The sequence below is a fragment of the Ascidiella aspersa genome, chromosome 7 (assembly GCF_963924565.1).
Source record: "Ascidiella aspersa chromosome 7, kaAscAspe10.2, whole genome shotgun sequence".
NCBI lineage: Eukaryota > Metazoa > Chordata > Ascidiacea > Phlebobranchia > Ascidiidae > Ascidiella > Ascidiella aspersa.
Genome location: NC_139453.1, coordinates 2,219,345 through 2,238,246, shown reverse-complemented (window position 1 = coordinate 2,238,246; position 18,902 = coordinate 2,219,345). Strand labels below are relative to the sequence as shown.

Genomic DNA, 18,902 nt, shown 5'->3' with positions numbered 1-18,902 from the left:
AAGTTGTAGTGAGAATATCAAACCCATACAAAAGTAGAAATCATTTTGAACGATTCGAAAAAATCTAAAGATAATAGATTCAGGCTGTAGCATTTTGAACAACGTGTTGAAAATGAATGAAAAGATACTCGAAACGTTTGATACTCTTACTAAAAAGAGTTTTAACCAATGGTCCTGGAATTAAGGTCGTGGCTTGAAATTCCAGCACAGGTTTTCTTCTAGATTTGTCTTGCTTGAGTAAAATTCTTGGTTGGGCAATTAATCTTAGTTTTCCTTTTCAAAGCAGTGAAAATAATGATGCGTGTTCTGATATCGTTGGTTAGTGCTGTGCCTGGCTTAACCTTACTTACATATGTTTGTAGTGTCATTGACTTAAGTCATTACAACACTTCGTATGTATAGTGTTATGCTTACCAGTTGTTTGTTTGGCTTGTGTGGCTTTACAAACTCGGCATATGACAGCACAAGTAAAAATGAATACTCAAAATACGCCTTGGTATACAAAAAGAAAGCACTGGTTTAGATCAATTTTCAAAAAAATTAGATTGACATTATTTTGGTTTGTGCTCACTATGGACACCTAGTGGGCATCTCCATTTTTGTTATTGCTGTGACGCAAAAAAAACACGCTGGAGTTTTCTCAAAAATATATACGTAATTTTTGGTAGGTAGAAGCTTGCAATGTAGCGTTAAAACAATATAGATTTTAAAAATAGCGTTTTGATTATAATTAACACTGCAAATTAGTGTTTTTTTTAACAGTAATATAGGGTAAAATAAATTTAAACAAAAATAAAGGATGTAGAATTCAGTAATTATTCGATGAAGTAGCTAAAATCTATTCACAGTGTTAGTTTGCAAATAAGAACTTTGTTCTCATTTTAGGTTGTAACGCCGTGATAACTTGTCTTCTTCAAAGTTTCCAAAAAGATTTCCTGATTCTCCAAATAATCACGATCCTGTTTGAATAAAAACATTGCTTAAAAATGTAAAAAAATAAATCATATTACGTTACATGAACTAGTTCAGTAAACTGATACAACCTATGTATCACACAAACTGTAAAGAAAACGTTACACCGCACTTACTATCCTCAGACTGCAAGTTTAAATCAAAACACCAATTACTACGTCACACACGCTCCTATTACGTCACAGTCACCTTTTCGGCCGAGTGCTCCCAGAGCACTGAGCTAGCCGAGTGGGGAACTACCGGACCGAGGTCGGATCTGTGCAGCTTGACCGGAGTGACGTCATAGCCTGGGTGCTGACGTGTGAGTGACGTTATAGGTGACGTATTGGCGGGCCGGGAAGGGAGCTGGCGATGGGAGTCTAACCGTTCTTCTGCTATCGCTTTGCGTTCCTGAAGAAAAGACGAAAACTCGATTTATGAAAAGACGCAATAAAACAATTCAGCATGTTTTTTCCGTTAGATTCATGTTGATGCTAGTAAAGTTATATTTGCATACAAAGCTTATGAATATTTAACCAACGTTACCAAAGCTAGCCAAACAAAAGATCTCCTTTCAAAACTGGACAACGAAAAAAAGAAATACGAAAATTTGTGATATAAAGTATGACACGACGTACTAAACTGGTTGTTTCACACAAAAAAGTATTGCAAACACTACCGGGGTAAAAATAGCTCCTAAAATACATCTCATTTGTATTTTAGGAGCTGTCTTATTTTTTATTGCTCCTAAAAATACTACACGTTTAACTAATTGTTTTTAAAGAAACAAATTCCTAATGTTATACTCGCGTTAAAGATTCTTGTGAATAATTTACTGCAGATGTAGCTCATCAAGTAAAAAGTTTACAATATTTTCAGAGCGTTTTCGAGAAACAACCATAGAAGAATAGCCTGCTGCATCATGTTCGTACATACAACCCCAACGGGATTTCTCAAAAGTCTGAAAGTGTACACCGAAAGCCATCGCAAACTCACCGAATCTGTTGATCTATGATGCAAGCAGAAAAAAGCAGCTTCGAAGGGCTAGATCTCAGTTATTAACACACATATGTGTGAATGTTTCATTGAACAAATGATATGGTACTGTGGATCCCCTTCTATGAGGTTGCTTGTACTAACAGATTGAGCAAGCATTGGCGTATGGCTGTTTCTCGACTCGTTCCCTTCTGATCCTGCTTAGCTCAGTTGGTAGAGCGACGGTCCCGGCTTGACCGGAGGTCGTGAGTTCGAACCTCACTGCAGGCTAGTTGTTTTTCTAGTCTGCCCTGCTTGCATCAGAGATCTACAGATTCGGTGAGTCTGCGATGGCTTTCGGTGTACTAATTATACGTAAGCCGTCGTTGGTCAAAAAGCAGCTTCGAAGGGCTAGATCACAGTTATTAACACACACATGTGTGAATGTTTCATTGAAGTCTGAGAGTGTTAACGTATTTTATTAAAACCTTAAAAGACAAAAACGGCCGAAGATAAAAAACTAACTTGTTAAGAAAAATGTGAATGATTCGAGGCACTGATTCAACATAACAGTTCTAATCAGACTCACTCTTGAACTCTTATTCAATTTTTAATAAAGGACAAATGCACTCACTTCGGCCAGTAGCTGGCGCTGTCGAGCCAGTTCTTCGGATTGCACGTGAATCTCATTCAAGCGTGACCGGTGCCCGTGCTCGACGCGCTTGGCTTCCTGCAACGCTTGACTGCTTTCGGCCATCTGGGCCGCGTGTTTCTGAAAAAGGGAACGAAAAGGTGTAAATAAAAATAAAATAAGGTCCGACTGAGAGTGGAACTTTTAAATACGGTGGATGGCAACAAACACTGACAAGTTTAAAAATCCGATAATATCGAATGGGAGTCGATATCTCTAAGTTTACAAAGCACGATACTGTTAAATATTTTATATATTTTTTTAGGTTTTATATTTACATAGTAAATGCTGGGAAAGAATATATTTTTTAGCGGATGGGAAATGGCCTGGTGGCTACCCCCTGGATCCGACCCATGGTCACTCTACAATATTGCGTTTGAAGTAATTAGCATCTTAGATGAGTTTTCCGCATGTACCTCCTGCAAACCCCGGACTTCTTTCTCCATCCTCGCCAACTCTTCCCTCTTCTCTTCCACTCCTCTCTCCTGTTCCTTAAGAGCGGCGCTCCTCCGATCAAAGTCCAGCTTCTCGCCGGAAACTCTCGCCTCAGTTCCGGCTAACCGCTCGCTACGAACCGCGATGGCAGCTCGCTCTCTTGCCAGTTCCTCTGCGGCGTTTCGGGCCTCCATTTCCCGCCGATCGCACTTCTCCGCTTCCGATGTTCTTCGTTCTTCCAGCGACCTCGCTGCGATTCTCACTTCCTCTTCTTTCCGCGCCAAGCGATCCCGTTCGTCGCGCGCCTCGCGCTGGAAGGTTTGCTGCAGCTCGAGCGCTTCCACCTGTGACGTCACAATATAAGTTAAGTAGGGTTTTCCGATAATATCGGATTAGAGAGGATTCTTGATGCCAAGCAGTAACGCTACTTGTCCGATAATAATGCGGTATCGCTACTTGTCCGATAATAATGCGGTATCGCTACTTGTCCGATAATAATGCGGTATCGCTACTTGTCCGATAATAATGCGGTATCGCTACTTGTCCGATAATAATGCGGTATCGCTACTTGTCCGATAATAATGCGGTATCGCTACTTGTCCGATAATAATGCGGTATCGCTACTTGTCCGATAATAATGCGGTATCGCTAATTGTCCGATAATAATGCGGTATCGCTACTTGTCCGATAATAATGCGGTATCGCTACTTGTCCGATAATAATGCGGTATCGCTACTTGTCCGATAATAATGCGGTATCGCTACTTGTCCGATAATAATGCGGTATCGCTACTTGTCCGATAATAATGCGGTATCGCTACTTGTCCGATAATAATGCGGTATCGCTACTTGTCCGATAATAATGCGGTATCGCTACTTGTCCGATAATAATGCGGTATCGCTACTTGTCCGATAATAATGCGGTATCGCTAATTGTCCGATAATAATGCGGTATCGCTACTTGTCCGATAATAATGCGGTATCGCTAATTGTCCGATAATAATGCGGTATCGCTACTTGTCCGATAATAATGCGGTATCGCTACTTGTCCGATAAGGTGGCATAGGTGCCGATCAAAAACCAATTAATTTGTGCATTTCAGCAATGTTTATAGATTTAACGCAGTGATTTTTCCGTTAAAGGTAAATTTACCAAACAATAGAAAATTAACAAGTCGAATTAACTAAACTTTTTAACGCTAAAGCATTTTTGTTTCTAGAAATAACTCCTTTTAACGTTTTTGCCTGATTGACAATCGTAATGACGTAATTTGGTGTCGGAGGTAAATTTATGAAACAGTATTTGGTTTATAACTAAATTGCTTAACGCCATCAATATTTGGCCAAACAACTTGGAAAAGCTTGCCCTTTGAACGTTTTAATTTCATTTATTGTGCTTATTCGAGCAGAGTAATGACGTCACAAACTATCGGGTATCGGTATTTGAATAAAATGTTGAGCAACCGAGATCCACAAAAGTAGGTAGAGCCATTGGTTTACGAATTAGGTTTTGTGAAGAAGTTTCAAGTTTCAAGTTTATGTTTCAAAATCATAAACTGATGAATATTATCACCTGAACGAATTTTTAATCGATTTGAACCTTAGGAGTAATTAATGTACAGTGTTTAAATTGTTTGAACGTTTTGAAAATATCAATGAAAAAAGTCGTTACACAATGCTGCCCACTGTTGTGTAAAATTTTATATTTCTTCTGCGTTGATTTCTGATGAAATTGTTGTTTGCAGTTTTAAAAAAAACATGGTTCTCTAAGTGTAAGAAATTTGAGTTCAGCAATTATTTTGGTTGTAAGTATCCATGACGTATACTGCCTAAACTTTAAAATATGTGGTTTTGGTGACAATTTATTGTAGTTACAGTAAATAAGTCAAACTTCGCACCGTACAGATAAATATTTCAAAAGAAAAAATCTACAACCAACCATCGCCTTTCTTGCTTGCTCCCTCTCTGCTGACACCTGCTGGATCATTTGACGCTTTTCGGTTTCGAGGGACGATTGTGCCGCAAGGAGGCGTGCTTGCTCACTCTTTGTAAAAAAATATTGATTAATGGAAATATTTCAACTCAAAACTTTTGCTATATATTACATTTTGGTGTTTTTTGTTTTTTTTTTGCTAAAAAAATGTTGAAATAAATGGCTAGAAAGCGATTCTTTGTATTGCAGTATTCCAAGCACAAGTTACATTATTGTATTGAAGTTACTAGTAGTGGCATATTGCTCTAATTTTGTTGGGTTAGCTCGTTTGCTAAAGGCATGAAAAACGCCGATACAAATACATGAGTATTTCTGTTTATGTTGCAGTTGTGCGGTGAATTTGGCAATCTTCAAATTAAAAGCAATAAGCGTGTGTCTTAGTCTCACCCTATAGTTAGTGAGTTCGAACCTCGCCACAAGCTAGTTTTATGAACAGGATACAGCAGACAACGATGTTATGAAACAACGTTGCCTTAAATGCGACTATTAGCAAGGTAAAGAACAAACCTGCATTTGAAAATGCTGCTCCTCAAATCTTCTGTTCATTTCGATAATGGTGCCCTCCAATCTAAACATACGCTTTGTGTTTAACCAAAGCATACAACCGAATATGTATGTATAATATATACATTGTATATTGTATACTGTATAGATCAGGGGCTCTCAACCGCCAGTCCGCATCAACTTTCCTGGCGGTCCGCAAATATATTAAAATTTGATATCTCAATTGCAAACATCAAGATGTTGATGGCTTATCCATCAAATTTAGAACTTCGCCAGATCCGTAATTTGCAGCATTGTGACGTAACATGGATGTCATTGTACGTCACAATGCTGCAAGTGTTTTGGCCAACTGTTTCAATGTAGACTACAACTCGTTTAAGTCAAGCTTTAAGACCAGTTGTATGTAAAAGCTAAGAAGACTTTTAGTTGCATAATGTTGTCGTAATTACATTTTGGGTTGATTTTGATTTTTGAAAGTCTACCGGTCCGTATGCTAAAAAGGTTAAGAACCACTGGTATAGATACTACTGAAAATACCGCAAATTGTAAATATTAAAGGTGAAATGGCATGTGGTTGAAGTAGGTGAATAAGTTATTTGACACCCCTGTGATTGGATTGCTGGATATCAAGCCTATTTTAGTTACGCCATATTTTAGTTAGGTAAGGGGTTAAATACAGCCTATAGAGTTGGCGCCGGAATCGGGAATGGACGAAAATGGACTTTTGTCTTTTGACCGGAGTCGGACGCTGAACGTAAAAAAAAAAGATTTTACATACAATGGACAACATAAGTCAAGTTGGGCCTGGGCATACCGGAAGCCCGGCAGAATCGACTTAAAACGACCATAAATTAGAATTAAACAACTTACTTTGAAGCAGTTTGCTGTAACGTGCTGTGGAATTGATTGTTCTCCCGCTGTGAGCTTTGCATTTGTGACGTCAAAGCTAAAAAAGAATGGCTTTGTTACGTCAAAATTATATTTTACAAAGTTGTTTTAAAACACATGAGACATGGGTTACTTTACCATTTTTAACTGGTTGTGTGAAAGAACAACAACCATAAAAGTGTTTTTACTGTACAAAGAAAATTAATTCACATCAATTTTATTCTTAAAATCGGGGATTTGAGAACTGTTTAAATGGGATTTAATATAAAGTTTCAATCGAAAATGATCTATTTTATAGTTATGCAGCCACCGTAAAATAAAATAAAAAAGACAATTTTCATTGGACCAAAGCAATCAAAGTTCCGACAACTTTAAACTTAAATTGGCAGAACGGCAGTTAAGTACAGATACACTACAAAATGTGAAAATCTGAAAAAAACTTTACTGAAACAGCGATAAACAACTTACTTGCGTGTATTCTGTTGTTGGCCGCCATCATACTCTCCGATTGATGAGTCAGCACTTGGAATGCCGAGTCATACTTTGCGGCGAGTTCTTGCAACAACTGGGTGGCGCTGTTTGCCTTGTCAAGCGTGTCGCTCACGTTTCTATGGCAACAAACGCAAGCAATTAGTAATTTAGAAATGCAATGGTGTTATATTGTATTGTCGTATAAGGTAACAGATCTTCCGACTACATTTCATTGTGTAGCTTTGGTGGATTTTTGTGGCATGAGTTACAGTATGACATCATCAAATGAATATGTACGTCATATTGTTACGGACTAAAATATGTTTTTATTCGCGTGGACCAGGCCAGGGCCGGCATGGAATTTTTTAGAGTCGACGTCATAAAACAAGGCAACCTGCTGTTTTCGGACCACAAAATACTAAACTAAAATAAAGTTTAGATACATTCATTAAGAAGGTGCCAAAGCGTTTTTTTTTCAACTATTTTCGTTTAAAAAAATTTAACCTTGCAAATAATACACGAATATTTAAAATGGGCTTTAACATAACCCACTAAAACTAGTTCACGGACCCCAGGTTTAAAAATGCCCTTGCTAACGCAAGTCGGTATATTAACCTATCTAACAAACTTATACCTAGCCTTACTTAACGACAGTATGGTGAGTACATTGATTAACTCAACTAAAATTATGTACAATTTATTGTTCCAACCTTGTAATAACAGACGACGATTTAATGGTTTCAATTTCTTGTTGGTGCGTTCGTCTCATCCGATCAAGTTGCTGCTCGTAATCCAACCTCGTTTCTTCCAAAGCTTCCAAGTGAAACTGACGTAATCTGTATTCAACAGATGTGACGTAATGAATTACCAAAATACACGGCTTGTGATAAAAAAACATACGACGTATTGGCCACAAAATTTATGACGTCACGTCATAGAAAAATTCTGACGTCATCTGATAGAACAGTATGTCGTATTTTAAATATTGGAAAAATACGACGTCATGCAAAACAGCAAATATGACGTACAACGTAATCTTAAACAAAATCTCCGACAAAATCTATAAATGTATAGAAAATTAAAATGCAATCTAACAAACATGATTACGTAATTTAAAGAACGAAAATGACGTAATTCTAAACATAATATAAGGTATTCGAAAAAAAGATATTCTTAAAAAAAACATATTAAAAAAAGGTGACCCTTTTAAAATAAGAAAAGTAAAATTGTAATAAGTACTGAAAGAGCTTATTTTTTTAAATAATTATCGGTTGCCATGGTAACATGTCCTCCCACCTCTTTATTTCCTCCTGCTCTACGATCTCCCTCCCTGCTTCCTCTCTTGCGTGATCCCTGGCCTGATCCCTAAGAGCATCCAGTCGAGCAGAGTAGGACTCACGGACGCTTGACATCTCACGATCTGAGCGGATCACAACCTCACTCAAGGAGCGCTGTAGAAGCTGGAGGAAAAAAAAAGAGGAAAAATATTTGAGAAAACGAAGAAATATTATGAAAGAGTAAACTGGGGGAAAAGAAAAAAAAGTTAGGCAGCTCTGTGATTTTATAGTAGGTATGTTAAAGCCCACACAGAAATAGGTATCATTTTAAATGTTTTGAATACATGTTTACTTATTCTAAACATGGTAATAAAGTACTGATCAGTGACTTCAGTTTCACATTTGTTTGGACCGAAAACAGTTTTCCCTGAATAATGTTTTGCTGTATTACAAGTTTTAAAGCATTTTGGAAAAGTTGGACGTAACATTTCGAAACGTTCAAAAGGTACATACTTCTGCATGGGCTTTGATTTTCATTCTACGTCTAACTACAACTTCCAGCCATTATCTTAAGATTAATTCGAAACGTTCGCAAAATGCTATCTACTTATTTATGGGCTTTGAGCTTTTGATATTCTTATAACGTCTAAGTACAACCTCTAGTCATTATCTTAAGATTAGTAGTTTGATACCAAGCGGGCAACGAAAGTCACAAAAAGTATGCGGATTAAAGATTTTAAAACGGGAAAGGGGTAAAACACGCTACGAAAATGTAATAAATATCTATTTAATCGATTTGTTAAACTGGGCTTCATTTACTGTTAGAAACCAAGAGAGGTTCACCGTCAACGGATGGACATGGCGATAGAGCATTTGGATAACACCCGGTATATGGCCAGCACTGACCAAGTCATGCACAACAGGGAAGGACTGATTAACCAGATGAATTAAAAATCCACAGTTTATCTAAAAAACAATCAACCAACCAACTAACCTGCACCCTCCCGTCGTACGTTTGTTGAACAAGTTCCACATCTGCTTGAAATCCAAGCTGTGTCTCGTGCAACAGCGCCCTCATGTGTTCGATCTGGACCTCGAGGGCCTGTGTCCGGGCGTCTGGGGCCACACCCGGGGTCTGGGGGGCCACGGCACTGGGTACTGGGGTAAAAGGAGATGTCAGTGGATTACTACCAAAAGGTCTGTTATACAAAACCCTAAGCATTTGTTCTTGTATAATGTATATATATAAATTTATTGTTGCTGCCAGGTCATTTCCCTGATGAACATTTTCTGTATAGGTCATCAAAACGAAAAAATATTGCGGGAAAAACTATTTTACAATTGATTTGTTATTAATATTTAATTGTAGAAAGGCAAAAAATATACCATGCTTAGATACAATTATTTTGTTTATAAAAGCTCTGAAATGTTTAATACTGGTTTTAATATGCCTAATACCTTTGAAAAGTTTAGAACATTTTTTTCTGGGGAGCGAATTATGATTAGGAGGCAGAGTTGTAATGACTTAAGTCAAGTCCTTTGGGCAAAATCACTTGACTTAGCTTAAGTATTTTGGACCATTGATTTTTTTAACATTTTTAATAGTTTAACATTCAATTCATTGACAAGGACTAGACTTGGAAATGACTTGCTCCAATTATAACTCGACTGGGACTTCCTAGTATTAAGTTCTTTTACAAATTACATGACTGAGACTTAACTTCTAAGAGGTATGTTTTAGGAACACTTGCATTTCCATTAAGAAAAGGCCAAAATATACCATGCTTCGCTAGATACAATTCTTTTGTTTATAAAGTTCTGATATCATTACTACTGGTTTTATTACACAGAGTGCTGTTGTAAAGTCTATTACAGATGGTTTTGCTAAACTGAGTTGTAATATCAGTTTAAATAGCCTTGATCAATAAAATATCAATACAGGGATGTCGAATTCTTATATGAATATAAAGGAAAACATTATTTTGATACCGATACTTGACATAGTAATGACAAATAACGTCATTACTATGCTCAAATAAGCCAAATATATTAAATTAGAACGTTTCAAACTGTTTTTAAAGGTTATTTGGCCACAGATTTCTTTATTGTCAAGAAGTTTAGTTAACTCAAGTTGCTAACTTACTATTTTTTGATAAGTTTGCCTTTTATGCAGACGAGTACCGATACCACATCTTTATCGGACGAGTACCGATACCACATCTTTATCGGATGAGTACCGATACCACATCTTTATCGGATGAGTACCGATACCACATCTTTATCGGACGAGTACCGATACCACATCTTTATCGGACGAGTACCGATACCACATCTTTATCGGACGAGTACCGATACCACATCTTTATCGGATGAGTACCGATACCACATCTTTATCGGACGAGTACCGATACCACATCTTTATCGGATGAGTAGCGATACCACATCTTTATCGGACGAGTAGCGATACCACATCTTTATCGGACGAGTAGCGATACCACATCTTTATCGGACGAGTAGCGATACCACATCTTTATCGGACGAGTAGCGATACCACATCTTTATCGGACGAGTAGCGATACCACATCTTTATCGGACGAGTACCGATACCACATCTTTATCGGATGAGTACCGATACCACATCTTTATCGGACGAGTACCGATACCACATCTTTATCGGACGAGTACCGATACCACATCTTTATCGGACGAGTACCGATACCACATCTTTATCGGACGAGTACCGATACCACATCTTTATCGGACGAGTACCGATACTTCCATTGGTATCAGGTATCAGCCCCGATATTATATTATCGGACATCCCTCAGTGTAAAACTAGAAATCAAAGCTTATTTACATTCGATTGTTCTCAAACTCTTCACTGGTTGTCTGACGAATGACGGAGCCGGTGACATCACGACTGATGACGTAATAACAGGGGTGGCGGGGTTGCTGTCGACGTTGGCGGGGCGTCGCTTGGCAACACGGGGAGGCGCCTGATTGCTGGATGGTGCTATGACGTCATGAAAGACGTCAGGAGTGCTTGTGACGTCATTCAGAGGTGGTCTGAAAAATGACGTGAGTTTTACAATTATTAAACAGACTAGGAAATATTTAGTCCCTGGAAACTGACCAGTATTTCAACGAATAATTGTTGTATAGAAATTTAAATTAAAAAAATCTACTAGTTGAGAAATTTGACAACCAAACGAATTTTTCCATATCATCTTATAAAAAAAACTTTTTATTGAAAATTAGTACGTTTTTTTAAAGACCTGAAATTGGATTGCTTCACTATAATTCAAAAAAAGAAAACAGCATAAGTGCCATGGTAAACACAATTAAAATACTTTTTTTAATGATTTTTTAAAGACACTCTCAAAACACTTATCTCATGCTGGACATAAAATAAATTTCAAAGACTTTGGAAAAAAACGGGTTTTTAAACACTTACACAAATCATTACAATAACTTAACTAAGATTTTGTGGCGACTCTGTTATTTAAGTCAAGGAATCTCCTATAAAAATACAGAAGTTACTTTAAAATAAGATACAAACAACATTTGCATACGAGATAAATCTCTTCACTTATTGTAATATCACTTAACATAGTTGGCAGCCAAGGAACTAAATCTATGTGATACCATGAGGAATGATATAGGACGCACCTTTTATTGATCTGGGATGGCACCGTAGCTATAGGGGATGAGGGGGTAGCAAGGGGTGAAGAAGGGGCGACTAGGGGCGATGAACGCACCCTGGGGGGTTTCCCGAGGGGGTCTTCGTATGACGCAACAGAACTGTCGTCATCCTTTGGAAAAAATAAAAAAAATATTATAACTGGAACAATGCAAATTTGGTGAATTTTTATAGTAAAACATGGGTTATAACTACAAACTACTAAATCGCATTATTTAAAAGGACAGGTAACTAAGAGTTAAACATGTTTAGACTTTTCAACTAAAATTATAGGTTATTAAAGATCTTTATATTGGTTCATTCCACGTGTTACGAATATAATACGAAAACGGTATACTCATTAACTGGGAAAAAAATGAAAAAAATTTTATTGCTAAAAAGTAAAAATTATTTTACACTCTAGAATTTAACGATTTTTTGAAAAAAATACTTATTTTATTACTTACACTTTGCATGGAACAACCACTTGGTATCTAGTATAGTGTTTTGGTATATTAAACAAATTTGAAACAAATATCTGTTGAAAAGCCCACTAGGACGCCAATGATTAAACCCAAACCAACCATTATTAGACAGATATTGCATCATATACTTTAGCATACCTTGGTAACATCTCTTCTTGTTCTTCTAGCTGAAGGTGCACTTATTGGGCGGTAACTACGAGAAATAATTAAATTAGGGATGCGATGTTGCAAACTACAATATAAACACGGCTGGTTACATAAAATGTGGGCTGTAGCTAACAGGGCTGCGGAGTCGTAGGGACTCGGTTTGTTGACGTAGAACTTTTTTTTTGTTTTCTTTCGGTTTATATAAATTAGTGTATTACATTACCTTTAAAGAATCAACTTTTTAGCGTCCACTTATTCTTCTTTGTGTACGTTTTTATAAAACCCGCCGAGACAGTAATTAACACTGCGTGTTTAACACTTTATACAATCAAGTTTCTTGTCGGCGGACGTAAGATTATCAGAGACCGACCATATTTCGAAACCGAAAAGACTAGCAAATTGTAATTGTGAAGATAGAATAGCATATGGTGGGTTATTTTAGTATCACGCATTGTGGGTGGGTGAGGTATATGACACATGAAGAGTCGGACTCGGGACTCGGGGTTATTTTAACCGATTCTGCAGCCCTGTTAACTACACACGGACTTGGGAGTGCATACACATGTGTATAACAGTAAGTGTTGCTTGATAAAAAGATTGATTTACGATTGATAAAAATGCTTCGAAGATATACACTTGCTTGTTAGATTTAAATTAATATTAAAGCAAATTTATTCAGTTGGGATTATTCATTAATCATTGTCCTAATAATTAATAGCACTTCAAATTAGACAGATATTGGGACAATTAAATTAAGTAAACGATTATCCTAAGGTATTAAACAAAATAATGGTTTCCCTGAAAAAAAAAACATAAAAAAATTCAACCCATTTATTAAGTGACAAAATTAGGAACAAATAACTAATGAAATTACAACCGATTAATACGCTTGGGTGCTATTGTGTTTAATTAAATAATTAAGTGTTTTTTATGATAGAATAAATGACCTCTTTCCATCGGAGAGGACAGAGTCAAGGTCAACTTCATCTCCGAGTCCGAGAAAGTCCATCGATTTACTCCTTTCACCACTTGGTGGGGCTGATGAGGGGACGATAGATGGAACAGAAGATGGTTTGGTGTCTGGAAAAGAATCAGAAAATGTTAAACTACTAAATAATTAAAAAATGGCTGTAAACAAATTAAAAACAGTAAGATATTCAACTTCAAAATACAGATGACTCATTTATTTAAAGATTTCAACTCTATTTTAGGCTTTATTATAACTATTTATTAGTTAAAAAAGTGATAGCTGTAACAAAAATTTTACCTTTCAAGTACTCTCAATTTAGTAATTGAATGGCTTAACCGTATTATATTAAATATTAAAACAACACGTTAAACTTCATGCATGTTGTTTTGTTACCTTCAGATTTTGCAGGTTTTGAATCAAGATCCGTGAGAAAATCAAAAAAGCGGTCTTGGTCCTTCCTAAACACAATTATCTGCTTTAAAAAAAAACTCTTTCACAATGTTTGGACAGAATTTAACTATATTGCCAATTCTAAGCATACTTTTTTGAAAATTGTTTTCTATGTAGTTAGTGACTTCGTTTACAGTAAAATCAAAAATACTTTTCTAAAAACAGAAAAACAAGTAAAATCAAAAACAATACGAAAACAAACTGACATGTTTACGGAGTTTCATAGTTTTAAAAAGTTAGGTTCGCCTTACAAAGAAAAAAAATTTAAATCATACTTGACAGGTTCTGGAGCACTTCGGCCCCTTCGTCCACTTGGGGTCGTGACCCCTGAAGGCTGGTAACCCCCAAACGACACATCTTTACTTTCCGGGGTCTTGGGGGTCGCTTTGGCTTGGAACGAGTCTGATTGGACAAAAACAAATTTTAAACAAAATTGAATTGAATTTCCAACATCCAAGCATTTCAGAAAAATATTTTCATAAAACTTTTTTTGGTAAATTTATCTAAAAAAATCTGAGTGATATATCTTAAAAAAGGGTTTTTTAAAACAAAATTGAAATAATTTTAATTAAAATAAATTTGCAGTGTATACAGCATTTTATAAAAAATTTACTATAAAAACTAAAAAAACATCGCTTATTATAAATATTTCCAATTTTTTAGCAGGAAAGTAGCAAATTGTCTTAAAAAATGTTGTTTTAAGATTGAATTGACAGACAATATTGAAACCTAACCCTTGATAAAGTTTCCATCTTTGTCAAATAGTGTTTTTCTGGCAGGAGCGGCTTGTTTTGGAGCTGGTTTGGTTGAAAGAAGATTGTCCAAACGAAAGCTGGTGTCCTTGTCACTGCAAATAATTTTAAAAAACAAAAATTAAAAACAAAGAATTTTACAGCTAGCTTTAGAAATTAAAGGTATTTCAAAAGTTTTTAATCTCTTAAAATTTAGCGATTTTTAAATTTTTGATATTTTAGGACTAGGTTAGGTTATGTCTTTATCGACCTAGCACATTTGGCAAAACTTTTCAATTAAATCCAAAAAGAAAAAAACACATTTAAACTATATTGAATATTTGACAACTAAATGGGTGCCCTTCTTGCAGGAAAATCTTTAACATCGTACCAATAAAAATTTCGTACCAATAAAAATTTTGACATATATATATATATATATAAATATAAGTGTGAAGATATACATAAAAATAAAGATATATTTTAAAGAAAATTTTTAGCAGCAATGTCCGATGGCTTACAAGGTGTCCAACTTTCTTTTATTTACTCACCTATCTTTAGGAGTGTTTTTGTTGGTTAAATTATCAGCTTCATCATTATCATCAAGACCGAGGGCGTCAAACAAATTATTGTCATCATCAGCAAACAAAGAATCCTCTGGATCTGGTTTAATTGCAACTGAAAAGTATTAAAATAGTTTGTCATATACAGGGCTACTGGCGGACCCAGGCATTTGAGAAGGGCTAAAGATTTTAAATACAGATTTACCAATGCCAGCCTGTAGTTTGATTAAACAGCATGGCTCAATTCAGGGAACCATCATTTGTTTCTTATGAAAATATAGCTGAGGGTGTATAACGTTCTGTAGGAACAGTCCCCATGATTATGATAAAATAAAAAGCCTTGGCATCATTAACTCTGTTTTAGGCAAAATGTTACAAAAAATGCTATTTTGGGGGAGTAAGGTTGAAAAACAGATTTTTAAACAAAATTATAAAATAATGAATTTTGTAACCCTTTAAGAAAAATTTTAGAATACTTTTACAGTAGGCTTCTTTAAGTGACAGCCAAGTTAATGGCATAAAGCAAAATGGAACAGGAAGCTTCTGCATTTTAACTGTATTTCAACAAACCAACAACAAACTACCCTTAATAGTTAGTCATTATAGATGCTAAAGACTTGTAACTAACAATGCTAGCTCCTACCACTACAATGCAGTAACACCAGACAGACCATGTCAAGGCATTGCTCAGTGACCTTGGACAGCAGTAATAGAGTGCTTACATAACTGAATTAGGTTTAAAACACTGACACTGAAAATGCACCGGGTTAACACGAAAGTTCACTAAACTTTGAGTATTTCTTCAGAATTAGAATGTGTATTTCGATAACTGTGGATATTTATTGCAAACTTTATAGGAATATTGCTTTCCTTAATTCATTTGTGTTTATTGCATTGTTATAAAAAATACCTATTTTCCAGTTTATATTGTAATTTGTTTTTTTAAACTAGCAACAATTATGAATCATTGGAAGGTTGCATGTTAACATTAAAATGTGTACTAAGATAACTTTGTGGTTTGGTTCTTACACTGGTGTTTAGCTAGTTTTATTACCTGCTTTTGGCTTATCAACTGGAGTTTGCCTTTTAATCTGCTTTTTTGGTGACACTTCTTGCTTTTTCTTTGCAACCGGTTCTTTCAATAGATCATCATCATCTAATACTAAATCCTTAAGTGGGTCATCAAGGTCAAAATCAAGGTCATCTTCTTTGTCTGGAAACATTTAAAAAAAAAGTTACTAAATATTATATAAATGTAAAAAATTGCAATAATTTTTTTAATTTTACCACATTTGAAAGTTTTATAGAATACTTCCAAAACTATACAAATGTTATTAGTTTTTTACAGATCATCAATTTATAAGCCATTTTTATAATGTATTTTGTCCTTTATCATTTGCTTTGGAATAATATTATCTTTTTAATTGTTACAAGTTTAATGCATGCAAGTAACATCACAGTGTAATAAAGTTAACCTTCTTTTATTTCAATGTCTTTGTGGAAGCTCACTTTCTTCCTATCGCCAAACGAAGATTTGTTTGTAGTTTCTGGTTTGTTCTGAAAATGCATTTCAGTCAAATAATGTGTTTCTCGATGAAACTTAACAGCCGGTATGGTACAAAAACTACCATAAGTCTATACAGATATAACATTAAACCTTTGAAAACCATACTAATTAACACCCATTCACCCGACTAGTGAGTGCCTAAATCAAAAACAAGTTGTTGTTATCAGTTTTGACCTACTAGGATCACTTGTTGATTTGCAACAAATTGTATTAAATGCCAAACCGGTAAGCTAAATTGCTTCCCTAAATCATTACAATGCATGTTTACATAGTAACAAAATCACACTAAACAAGTGCATCAAACAAAGTAAAAGTCCTATCAAACAATTTAAAGAAATAAAAACAAGTTTTACCTTTTTAGTTTCATCAGGTTTTGGCTTTGCGCCTCCGAACAGCCCTGCGTCCAGCTCATCTAAATCCTGTCAATGGTTGAGACTTTTATTTATTGCTAACACTCAAACTGTTATAAAAAGTTAGACAATTCTTAATTTAATGAAAAAAATAAATAAAAATAAAAAATACCTTCATGGAATCCAACAGTGCTTGTGGATCTGCATCTGAGAAATCAGAAGAACTACTGTCGACAACCTAAAACAGGTATTAAAAAAAGTATTTTCTGTTTAATTCCATAAAATGCACACTTAGTAATAACCTACTATGGAAAGTGGAAAGTAAGGCAAGTGTACCAGCGATTGTTTTGACCTTAGTAAGCACAAGGTCACTCCTAATTTTTTCCCAAGATCTTGTCAAGATCTGCCCAAGTTTCCCGAAGGGGTAATAACTAAGGCGATTATTATTTAACATTGCAAAAAACATAAAAATTTTGTCAAAATATATACACTAATCAATTTCATGCAATACACACTTGGCTGTCCTAACAAATCCAACTATAGGAAAAAATTGGGCGCTCGTCTAGAATCCTACCACAACGAACATTATTTGGGTTAGGGTGCCGGTTAGCGTTTGGGTTTGGGTGAGTCCAGTAATAGTGTTAAACAATATTACTTGACCTACCCACACCCAAACACTAACCGACACCTTAACCCACATATTATACATTGCTTAATAATCATTTCAACGTTGTGGTAGGATTCTAGACCAGCGCCAAAAATTGAGCTGTTTTTATCAGCTTTAACCTTGAACTGAAATCTTATAAACCAGGGTTTTTTAAACTATGCGTGAACCATATTAATATTAAACAATATAATACTTGACCAACCCACACCCAAACGATAACTCGCATCCTAACCCAAATATTGTGCGTTGATCTATTAATTGTGGTAGGATTAAAGACCAGCGCCTATTTTTTTATCATTTTTTAAAAGTATCAACAGTTATAGTTAATACGAGCGTTGGCCTGATCGTGTTAAACAAATAATATAAACTGTAACTTACCGACATTTTGCACGGCTTTTAACAGCTTAAAACGTTGCAGCGATCGAACAAAAACGCAGAAGTTTTGGTGAAAAACTTTGAAATACAAACTTACCGGCAAAATTTTATTATGGTTTCTGACACGGGTCATTGAACACACCCTCACAACTGATAGATTTGGTTGTTTTTTTAACTATTTTTTAACAAAATTAACAACAATTTAATTTTGACTAACAATAGTTTGCATCTTAATTCATCTTATTTTCTTCTCGGATACACAAATCAACTTTAAAGACTTTTTTGGGAGTAGTAATGGTGTACCATATTCACAGTTTTCAACTTACCGTTGTCGACATATTTTACACCTTGGAACATTTTTTATAAACTTCCAGGTAAAGTAAAATTAGGTTAGAAAATCAACAAACAACTATAGAAATATTAAATATGGTATTGTAGTATTTACTCCTTACATAGACTCTTGCCCCTTAATTAAATCTAACCGTCTATCCAACATTTCTGGGTCATTGCGTTATTTTACGGGCCACTAATTCCTCTTAGGTTTGTAACGCGGGAGCAATTTTATCAACACAATAACTATAACAAAATGGAAATTTGCTTATTAATTTACGTATATTCAGACTAAATGCACAATTTGTAGCAGATAGAAATGATTCATTGAATGCCCTTGGCTCATTTAGTTAACCTTGTTAATATTTTATTCACCCAGTAACTATTTTGAACACAAAATGTTTA

The 18,902-nt window shown here is 35.4% G+C and overlaps 1 protein-coding gene across 1 annotated transcript; it reads right to left on the bottom strand.

Moving 5' to 3' along the window:
• Window positions 1-775: 775 nt before the first annotated feature.
• LOC146137252 (fas-binding factor 1 homolog) lies at window positions 776-18,176 on the bottom strand. Its single transcript, XM_083393795.1, has 24 exons — window positions 18,171-18,176; window positions 17,298-17,363; window positions 17,129-17,194; window positions 16,684-16,765; window positions 16,263-16,421; window positions 15,197-15,323; window positions 14,649-14,761; window positions 14,190-14,316; window positions 13,858-13,922; window positions 13,442-13,574; window positions 12,486-12,540; window positions 11,853-11,995; window positions 11,041-11,249; window positions 9,178-9,341; window positions 8,203-8,366; window positions 7,617-7,742; window positions 6,904-7,043; window positions 6,418-6,493; window positions 5,551-5,611; window positions 4,990-5,094; window positions 3,034-3,396; window positions 2,561-2,698; window positions 1,162-1,362; window positions 776-959 (listed from the first exon to the last, which is right to left on the bottom strand). Exons 1-24 carry the CDS (start codon window positions 18,174-18,176, stop codon window positions 882-884), a joined length of 2,967 nt encoding a protein of 988 aa, XP_083249921.1. The 3' UTR covers window positions 776-881.
• Window positions 18,177-18,902: the final 726 nt, after the last annotated feature.

What these genes read in the sequence shown, in the direction of transcription:
- LOC146137252 (XM_083393795.1), bottom strand. An exon ending in AAAAACACTCCTAAAGATAG is followed by an intron (nt 14,762 to 15,196) that starts GTGAGTAAATAA and finishes AATTATTTGCAG; the next exon opens with TGACAAGGACACCAGCTTTC. An exon ending in GAGTTTGAGAACAATCGAAT is followed by an intron (nt 9,342 to 11,040) that starts GTAAATAAGCTT and finishes CTTTTACCCCAG; the next exon opens with TACCCAGTGCCGTGGCCCCC.